The 11020-nt window shown below is 46.2% G+C and overlaps 1 protein-coding gene across 1 annotated transcript in view; it reads right to left on the bottom strand.

The window, feature by feature from the left end:
- Positions 1 to 808: 808 nt before the first annotated feature.
- The window catches only part of LOC119397072 (uncharacterized), a 237680-nt gene continuing 227468 nt past the window's right edge, over positions 809 to 11020 (bottom strand). Inside the window, exon 3 of the mRNA XM_037664510.2 lies at positions 809 to 968. Coding sequence (XP_037520438.1) covers positions 942 to 968 — 27 coding nt within the window. The 3' untranslated portion in view covers positions 809 to 941. The remainder of the gene's footprint in view (positions 969 to 11020) is intronic.

The following is an 11020-nucleotide window of genomic DNA, read 5'->3' as shown; positions in this document are numbered from 1 at the left end:
TTGCCTGTCTTGAAACACAAGGAGGGCTTACTGAATAATAAGGGAAGCAGTGGCATCTAATTGCAGATTAAAAGCCGAGACTGTTGCATTGCGTTCCGGTAAATTATCTCTACACCTACGCATTACCGTCATCATTATCAAGAGCGGCTGTGCCTAAATTAAATAAAGCGCGGAACATTTCATTTGGCACAAAAGCCGTACTGCGCGAAGCAAGATTTATCATGCAATTTCCGGAACGGTACATTGCTGAAGATTATATGTACACTCGCCGAGGGGCAGCTCAACAACATATTGCACACCCCGTGTCTTTTAGATAGGCGCACCATAAATTAAATATACGATGCTCAGTATTTACAAAGTATGGCAATCTCGTTACGAAGTCTGATCAGTCAGATAATTCTGTCTGTTATATCGAACTTGTACGCTCTTAGCTTTGGGACGTCGCAAATGCTACGCCCACAGCGAAACTGCGCGAGAAGGAAATATGTTGTACAGCGCTGACTGCATCAGCAGCAAACGAGCTCATCTGCAGCAAATAAACGTAATTCGTAAGAGAGGCCATTTACAACGGTGTCCTTTTATATACCGAGAGAGAACGTTATCTCCGATTGGTGGGCTCGCATTCACAACGCTTTTCCCAGGTCATCCTTCCGTGCCTTCTGCGCGCACACTCAGCGTTTAGCAAATTAAGTGCTCAGCCAACGTTCGAGATTCGCTGTGCATGTAGAGCAGCGTCTGAGATAAGGGAAGTCTCGCATCTGCTTTTTCTTTTTTTTTTGTTCAAAAGCTTTTTGCAGGTGTGGATTCATTTCTGAGCAAAGAAGGGAAAGAAACCCTGTTATTTAAACGATTCCACAAGGGTTAAATGGTTTTCTTGTTGCAATTTTTTTTTCACGTCCCGGAGTTCCTAGAGTTCAGTTTTTGTCCATGTGAGACGACCTTCAGAGAAGTTCTTCTGAGAATGATTCCTGCAGAAAGAAAATAAGCAGTGACGTGATCAATCAATCAATCAATCAATCAACCAATCAATCAATCAATCAATCAATCAATCAATCAATCAATCAATCAATGACAAGTGAAGTCAGTGGGGCCATAGTTTTATACCACGGTTATAAGATATGAACGTGGTCATTCAGAAACGCTTGGAACGATTGGCAATGCGTTGGTTGAATCACCGCGTGCTTGTGGTTAAGATGCTTGTCTTGCGTTTACCATACCCGTTTAAACTTCCATGCAATTGGACGTTTCGATTACTATTACGGCAATAACCTTCTGTCAACATTTAAGGCCATTGAGAATCACTGTAATCATGACGCAGTTTTTTTCTTCAAGTAGTTATGCTGCAAAGATGTCTGCCAGAAAATGATGGACCTTGGGGCCTTTCATATGCTGGCTGGATCCGTGAGAACTGGTGGCCCTTGATGAATGGAAATCGCCGCATAAACTCTTGGCAATTCAAACAAGACAAATTCCGCGTAACACGGAGGCTTGCACTGAAGGGAAATTTCTCGTGAAGGGAAAAGATGCGCTGCACAGATGAACTGAGACGAAGGACAGAAGACGACGAAACGGACAAGGACTTGCGCACTAACAACTTTTATTTCATCGCTTTCGCTCGTTCAATTATACACAGAATATGAAAGGTGACGTGTGCAATGACGCAAGATAGAGCAAGATAGCAAATATAACAAAAGGCCTGCGCAGCATGAAAATTTGGTAGGAAGCTGACGATTTCTGGCAATTGAGCAGCACACTGCTCCAACTGTAAGTGCACACCATGTTTTAAGGAGACAAAGAAGCTAGCACATGTGGAAATAACAGAAAAAAGAGAGACTGGCTGAGGCGTTCTTCATGAACGAGAAAGCTGGCCGCGATTGTGCAAGCGCACCATCGCTTGCGCTAGATTCAGACACCGTTAAGTTTTTGAACCACTGGTTTGGCACACTTCGATGAATTGCACGATGTCTTGAAGACACGTGCTCACTGGAGCTGTTGCGTCACACTTTCGTGTTGATTATTTACTCTATCTTGTGTATTTTCACACGTCCCCTTTCATATTCTGTGTATATATTTGAGGAGCGAAAGCGATTGAAAAAAAGTTGCTAGTGCGCGAGGTCCTTGCCTGTTCCGTCGTCTTCTGTCTTCGTCTCAGTGCATCTGTGCAGCGCATCTTTTCACTTCACAAGGCCATACCAACTAGCCCCAGTGGAAGCACCACTAAAGGAAATCTCTTGCTCGGGAACTGTCTGGTTGTGCGTAAGCGTTATATGCGACATGCTTTAAGCGCGAAGTGATCAGACCAGGACCAAGACCAGGACCAGGTCCTTTGTTACTTTAAGACGTTCTCGTACGTATTGAGACAAGTGACGCATCTCTTCGTATGTGCGCGCCTGACATTTGCCACCGCTGACTGCAGTCTGAGCCGTCTTGGTTCAGGCTATTTGGTTGGAAAATATTTTCGGCATACACAGTAGCTATTTTGCATAGTCTCAAAGACTTGCTATTCCTGTCAAAATATTCCTTTGCCTTTCTCTTGCACGCGTTCAAGGGCTACCCCTGTTTGTGCCGCACTCGATCTCCCGTATTCGATGAACGCCATCTTTATTCGCCACCGAGAATATCTTCTACGACGCAGCAAACAAATGTGAACTAAAAGGCCTCGCAGGCAGCAGTCCCATACCGGCGCCCATCCACCAACCGCTAGATGCGAATAATGAAAATCGGGTTCCGAGCAGAATCGAGCCCAGGCATTCTACGTGGAGGTAGAGTGTTCAGAGCAGTTGCCATGTCGGGCAAGGAGTCATGTGAAGAGATGTTATACTGCGTGACATAGTCGCACCGGGCGTCACACCCGCGAATCGCGTAGCGAGACGGGTGGGTGCTTCAATTAAGGCTACCCACCCATTACAAAGGGCTCAGCAGCATCAATAATAGTAATATAGCCCCCACAAACCGCACCATGTCTATCAGATATTCTGAACTGACCCGAATGCGGAGCTTCCAAATCAATGTTTCTTATACAATATTGAAACATTTTCTCCGGATATATAAAAACAACTAAGAAGTTACTGAGAACCAAAAAGAGCCCCTAAAAGTCATCGTGGGACCGACCATTTCCATGAAAAGGCCATCACAACAAAACAGCCCACACTGATCCCCAGAACGCTCCCGTGAGAGCAAAATACCTGCGCGGAAAAAAAGGGTATGCTTCTCTCCTTCTTTCTCATTGTTGCGACCATGTTGCATCTCTTTCAAGAAAAAAAAAAAGAACAATGTGTCTGAATTATTTACTGGAGCGTCGGTGTGTCCTTTTTAAATTTACATTATTTGTAGCGTAACAACGATTTTTCTTTGAAGAAGTATTGTTTCGCGAAAGCTTGCACTCGACGGTTTTGTTCCACGTTTACTAGAAAAAAACGCTTCATCTTAAGAAGTGGTAAGCAACCATGTTCTCTGGCGAGGAGCCTGTTTCTCGGTTTTTCGTACGGTTTATGTGCGCCATGGTGTGCTCTGTGGATTAGTGTGTGGCAGTGCATAAGTCATCGTCAAGCTTGCATAATTTCTGTGGGTTTTCGTCACTACAGAATATATGTATGTCCATCTCGATGCGACCAAGCTGCATTCGAATAATGTTGTGGCGGATGTAAGTTCAGTAGAGTGCGTACGAGCGCGAGGTTCCGAGTTCATTGCTGCTATTTCCTTTTCACAACGACGAGCCGGAAGGAAACACGGGGCGCGACGAAAAACTAACATAATAACCCGTTTGAGATGATTCGTGACGTTATTAGCTCGTTTGAGATAACAGAAATAAATACTGTACAGCCTTGCGCTTTGCTTAGGAAAACTATACAGCTTTTCCACACGCTAAGTCGAAAAGATTCTTCTCGCATTTCGTTTCGCTTTTTACATGCCAGAAAGCTTTAAAAATATCGTTATACTCGAAGGCATGTCGAATCAGAGTGCAAACGAAAAGAATATTCATGTAACGGTAGCCGTCATATTTACGTTTTGCTTACACGAATGTGTGAGCATCACTGACACTGTCGACTTCATGTCTGGACGAAAATGTCAGGAATTCTTGTCCCACATAGAGCCAAAATGGTATAGCACATAAAAGTTTTACGCTGGTCATTATTTTCTCCTTTTATATTCACGTAATAGGATCAGCGCTTAACGTCGAATTGGCATAACGCGCTCAACGCATAGGCGTATCTACCGGGGATGCCAAGGAGGGTGCTAGCCTTCCACCACACTGATACCAGTAAAGAAAGCCCTTTCAACAGGGTCATTGTCGGCCGCACACTTGAAAATCAGCAAGTGAGGCGAAGCTTTCCTTCAACAGGGCATTCACGTAATTATATAATGAAATTTTGTAAACGTATCTGTCCTACGCTTAAGCTTTGTCACGAAGCACGGGCTGCAGGCTCTCTGCCGTGCCTATATGCGACGCTTTCGCGCGTTGCGCTCCAGCATTACAGAAGAGGCTACCGCTGAGCAGGGGATCTATGACGTCAGAGTACTCTGTCATGCTTTTATTCTTCTCTGACTGAACTGAGAATTACATCACCGGTTGACGCAAATATGAACGGGAACCAGCGAAACGTTTTGTGGACCGACGAGACGCAACTTGCTGTTACAGGAAATCCACTTTTAAATGCGAAGCATTTCTTAGCGAACGTCCTGCGACTTTGAGCGTATCTATCTATCTATCTATCTATCTATCTATCTATCTATCTATCTATCTATCTATCTATCTATCTTATCTATCTATCTATCTATCTATCTCCATCTATCTATCTATCTATCTATCTATCTATCTATCTATCTATCTATCTATCTATCTATCTATCTATCTATCTATCTATCTAGCCGCCTACGAATTTGTGCTCTCCTGGTCGCTTGGTTAATCGAGTGTACACCAAAATTGGTATGGCGTAACATGACTGTATGGCGAAAGTAATACAAGTCATAACATGAAAAATCATGACACGCATGTCCTGTACAGCATGACTTACGTGCCATGCTCATGGTGCGCTGGCAGCCGTTTCGCTAGCTTGATCTACCCCGGAATCGGTATTGCGCGACGTGACTGTGTGACGAACATAAAAACACGAGGTTAACATGAAAATCATGACACGCATGCCATGTACAGCATCACTTACGTGCCACGCTTCATGGGGCGCTGGTGGCCGTTTCGCTAGCTTGATCTACCCTGAAATTGGTATTGTGAGACGTGACTGTGTGACGAACATAAAAACACGAGTTAACATGAAAATCATGACACGCATGCCAAGTACAGCATGACTTACGTGCCACGCTCATGGTGCGCTGGCGGCCGTTTCGCTAGCTTGATCTACCCTGAAATTGGTATGGCGCGACGTGACTGTGTGACGAACATAAAAACACGAGTTAACATGAAAATCATGACACGCATGTCATGTACAGCATGGACTTACGTGCCACGCTCATGGTGCGCTGGCGGCCGTTTCGCTAGCTTGATCTACCCTGAAATTGGTATGGCGCGACGTGACTGTGTGACGAACATAAAAACACGAGTTTACATGAAAATCATGACACGCATGCCATGTACAGCATGACTTACGTGCCCACGCTCATGGGGCGCTGGTGGCCGTTTCGCTAGCTTGATCTACCCTGAAATTGGTATTGTGAGACGTGACTGTGTGACGAACATAAAAACACGAGTTAACATGAAAATCATGACACGCATGCCATGTACAGCATGACTTACGTGCCACGCTCATGGTGCGCTGGCGGCCGTTTCGCTAGCTTGATCTATCCTGAAATTGGTATGGCGCGACGTGACTGTGTGACGAACATAAAAACACGAGTTAACATGAAAATCATGACACGCATGCCATGTACAGCATGACTTACGTGCCACGCTCATGGTGCGCTGGCGGCCGTTTCGCTAGCTTGATCTACCCTGAAATTGGTATGGCGCGACGTGACTGTGTGACGAACATAAAAACACGAGTTTACATGAAAATCATGACACGCATGCCATGCACAGCATGACTTACGTGCCACGCTCATGGGGCGCTGGTGGCCGTTTCGCTAGCTTGATCTACCCTGAAATTGGTATTGTGAGACGTGACTGTGTGACGAACATAAAACATGAGTTAACATGAAAATCATGACACGCATGTCATGTACAGCATGACTTACGTGCCACGCTCATGGTGCGCTGGCGGCCGTTTCGCTAGCTTGATCTACCCCGGAATCGGTATTGCGCGACGTGACTGTGTGACGAACATAAAAACACGAGTTAACATGAAAATTATGACACGCATGTCATGTACAGCATGACTTATGTGCCACGCTCATGGTGCGCTGGCGGCCGTTTCGCTAGCTTGATCTACCCTGAAATTGGTATGGCGCGACGTGACTGCGTGACGAACATAAAAACACGAGTTTACATGAAAATGATGACACGCATGTCATGTACAGCATGACTTACGTGCCACGCTCATGGGGCGCTGGTGGCCGTTTCGCTAGCTTGATCTACCCTGAAATTGGTATTGTGAGACGTGACTGTGTGACGAACATAAAAACACGAGTTAACATGAAAATCATGACACGCATGTCATGTACAGCATGACTTACGTGCCACGCTCATGGGGCGCTGGTGGCCGTTTCGCTAGCTTGATCTACCCTGAAATTGGTATTGTGAGACGTGACTGTGTGACGAACATAAAAACACGAGTTAACATGAAAATCATGACACGCATGTCATGTACAGCATGACTTACGTGCCACGCTCATGGTGCGCTGGCGGCCGTTTCGCTAGCTTGATCTACCCCGAAGTTGGTATTGCGCGACGTTAGTGTGTGACAAACATAAATAATAGGAGTTAACATGAAAACCATGACACACATTCTCCTTAGTGACATACAAGGCGATGTATGCAGCTCTTTGCTGGCTTCTTCGCATTACATCGATTCCCACAATGCGTGGGATCTGCCGGCTTTTTCCTTCGAAAGGGAATAGTATCGCCGTATCTCTATATCCACAGCTGCTGTGTGTAAACAAGCGTGCATAAGCGTTGATTATTTCACTTCGGCCGAGCCGTGAGAGCTGAAGAAAAGGTTTCAGCTTTAGGCTTTGCCTTGCTTCGCCTTGCTTAACACATGACAGCTTGCAACGCTTTCAAGCTCGCCCCTTAGCCTTATTGAGCGGACCAGCCCCCGATGTGGTGCATCTGCGAAGCCCTGTTCAATGTTAGTTTCTCTCTCTCCCTCTGAACAATAGCACTAACGGCTCAACATCGTTTATAACTGAGTACATTTATTATACGCAGGTGAATCCATTTCGCGAACTGTTATAAGGATCCGCTGCCAAAGTGATCGGCGGGCAGCCTTATTGAATTACGTTCAGAGAGAGACACTGTCCGGCTAAAAAGTTTCCTGGGCATTGTTCAGCATACGACTGCGCTGTTAAGTCTGCACACGTCACTTCCACGCCGCGAGGTTTCGTAGAGTTGTGACATCGTATAGCAAGCATGCGATTTTCTGGCACAGCGAATTTTTTTTTACCAATAGCGAATCGCCAACGGAACATTAAGCATTCTCGAAAATAATTTATTATCATATGTTTTTCGTAGTCGTGCTTAAATTGTCATTACGTGATGGGTCATTTTCGTGGCATTTGTTGCGTCGTTTTACGAGCAGGTGCTGTGGACATTGCAAACAGCTAACGACCACAGGGAAGCAAACAAAGTGGGGTAGTTTAAATGTTTTTCAAAGAAAAGCTCACGCTTACAACGTTTGCATATGCGTATTTAAAATTAAATCAAGAGTTGCACGAAAACTCATCTGGTCGGAAATGCTCATGGTAAAAGCTAAAAGGAAGACTCCGAAAAAACGCGCTTTACAGTAAAAGACGTTTCGGCTCCTCTCTCACCCATCTTTCCACTTCCCTTTCCCCCGGCGTAGGGCAGCCACCCGTACTTCCCTGCCTTCTCCCTTTTGTATTCTTCCTTCTTTCTTTTGTCTTGAACAAGTCGATTGTGAACAGAACCCGTACGGGGGCCGAAACGTCTTTTATTTTAAAGTACTTTTAAATGCGAATGCATTTCTTAGTCGAGCTATGTCAGGCGCCGTGCGGCGGTCCGCGATCTCTCCGCTCCCGCTCCCCTCTCCCATAGCAACAGCTGCGAGCGTGCGCGCTCCTCCTCGCCCCTAGCAACCGGAGCAGGTGGTGCGAGCGGATCAGCGGAGAGTGAGTGGAGAGGAGGGGCGCGCTCGGGCGCGTGAGGGCGCTCGCATCGCGGAAGCTCGGCGGAGCTTCCGCGTGTGTGGGAGAGTGTGGGGGAGGGTAGGCGCGTGCTTCGGCGCTTCTCCTCTCGGCGGGCGCCCCACTCCCGTTCGCTCGCTCGCAAACTGCGCCGGCAATCCCAGTCCTCGCTTCTCGTCCTCGATCGCCGAGTCTGCCCTAGCGTCGATGGTGACGACGTCGTCGACCCGTACTACTTTGCCAGAAGCGACAAGAACGGCGAGTACTGCGGTGTCAATCTCGTGTCCAATGTGTACGGCAACATGATATCGCACGCCTTTGCCACCTCGCCCGTGCGAGACGCGTCTCCGTACGAGGACATGTACATGCTCGCCTACACCGGAGACGGAGTCTTTGTGGTGACCGTGTACCTCGCGCCCAACCTCGCCCGAGACGCCGTTTCCGCGCAGCTCGATGCGGCCATGGAAAGTGTCTTTGCGCGCTCCAAAAGCTCTGACCCCGTTGTCTTGGTTGGTGACTTTAACGTTGACGTGCGAAAGACGAGTGGGCAGTGGCTTGTCGAGTACATGCGCACCAAGCAGTCTATGCAGTGTGCCTCTACCGCATCCGAACTCTGCCCCACAACCATTCACGGTACTCGCATTGATCTAGTCTTTACACGAAACTTTGACGCCCGCATGCTTCTCAAAGACCCTCTGACCGTGCACTTTACCGACCACAAGGCAGTGGTCGTGGCCGTCAAGTGCAACGATAACACAAACAGGTGTTAAATAAATGGTTACCCTACGAATCACCGTCTCGTCATTCATTATATAATTACTTCGCCGCACACTCGCGCCCAAAGAAATGCCTTCGCATTTCCTCACGATTCCCTTCGGGGAGGTGGGGTGAATTTTTTTGTATTTAGTCGGCGTCTTCCTTTTGCTTTTGACTATAGGCGCATTTACTTGGAGGGGCTTTGTGTGTGTGTATATATATAATTTTTGTTTCTTATTTTTTATCCTAACACCTATGTGGAAAGGGATAGGCGTCACCAAGCAATGGTTACACAACTCCTTCACTTATTTTGTATTTCAGTAAAAAAAATGAAAAGGAAACACTCGCCCTCTTTCCCACCGAGTGAGAGAGTAGGAGGGAAATGTATGTATATTCGTATAATAATTCATATTTTTATACAACCCGCCCAATGTGGTTTCCATAAAACTAAATCGACTGAACTCGGTCTCCTTCCACAGAGAGACTTAGTATGAAAGACACCTTGCAGCAAACAATTGGCACTCGGCATATTCTTAAGCTTTATCTTGTCGTGTATAGAGCCTTCACTTTGGAGTAAGCGCTCGTGCTGTGCCCTTTCTTGTCCCTGTCGTATGAATATCGGACAAACTGGAAGGGGCGCCAATGTCCGATTACGAGATCGCCAGATAATTAGAGAAAATACGAAAATAATGGCCACTTATCAAACCTCTTAGCACATTGAACGAAGCGTCAGTGCAAACCACTGTTTAATGATACGGTGATATTGGATATACATGAGCGAAAAATGTAAAAACAAACGAGCGCTCAAAATTCCCCCTTCTCTCATATATATATGAAAAGTTATTTTTTTTAAAGGCGATTACGTATCGTTATCTAATGACCTTGCTTTATTCCGGCAGGAATTCAGTCACTTAGCTCAGTACGTAGATTGCACTGTGCTGTGGGATGCATTTTGCTCCACTTTAAAGCAGTTAACTGAACGCGTGTTCGATGCAAACATTTGTCAGCAAATGTTTGCCTTGCTGTCAGTCTTGGGCTACTCGGGAGGTCAAGCGACTGATCGTCTCTCCAGGATTCTTACAGAAAGCAACGTATTTGCCCTAGTGTATTTGTAATGCTAAAATCCCCTGGAAAAGACACAAGAGTAAAAAGCAAGGTTGCTAAGAAAAATACTTCTTAGCACGGGACCCGAAGTTGTAAAATTACCAGAAGGAAATGTGGAAGTGTTTAAACATGGTTGATCCCTCCGTCATAGGAATCGGAATAACACGAAAGTAAAGCGTGCCCTTACAGAAGTAACTGAATGCTCACTGTACATTGATATAAGAGGAGGAGAAGAAGAAAAACGGAAAGACAGGGAGGTTAGCCAGTTCTCAGACCGGCTGGCTACCCTGTTTGATACGGTGATATTGGATATACATGAGCGAAAAATGTAAAAACAAACGAGCGCTCAAAATTCCCCCTTCTCTCATATATATATGAAAAGTTATTTTTTTTAAAGGCGATTACGTATCGTTATCTAATGACCTTGCTTTATTCCGGCAGGAATTCAATGTATATTGAATGTATATTGAATGTATATTGATGTCTGGCAGCTAATGGCGCCTTTTAATGTGTATGCACCCACTTTGATGATTGGTGGTACATCTCCGTCCCGACGACTAACGTTCATGTTAAATGATTAAACAAACCCTTGTGGTAGCTGTAGTAGTTAACGCTGAAAGCGTAATCAGAGAACGAGGTGTGATAGCCAGAAGAGCGTCGCATATTGGACGCAGAACTTGGCGCCATGCCGCGGCATGTTAAAATGTGATTGAACACCACGGCCGGAATAGAGGGAAACGCAAAGCGCGTCGTGCCACCCCAGTAGCACGGCCGTGATTTTTCTAGGGGTGAGCGCGTGAGCGAGGAACGCGGTGTTTACAGCCAGGTGAGGCAGGCGCGCGTCGTAGAGCTATGAGCGAGGCCGACGCTTTTACGACGCTTGGCTAAGGTCGCCACCTCGCGGTGT

This window comes from Rhipicephalus sanguineus, chromosome 6 (assembly GCF_013339695.2).
Source record: "Rhipicephalus sanguineus isolate Rsan-2018 chromosome 6, BIME_Rsan_1.4, whole genome shotgun sequence".
NCBI classification, from domain to species: domain Eukaryota; kingdom Metazoa; phylum Arthropoda; class Arachnida; order Ixodida; family Ixodidae; genus Rhipicephalus; species Rhipicephalus sanguineus.
The sequence above is the reverse complement of the archived record's forward strand: the minus strand, read 5'-3'. Positions and strand labels throughout refer to the sequence as shown.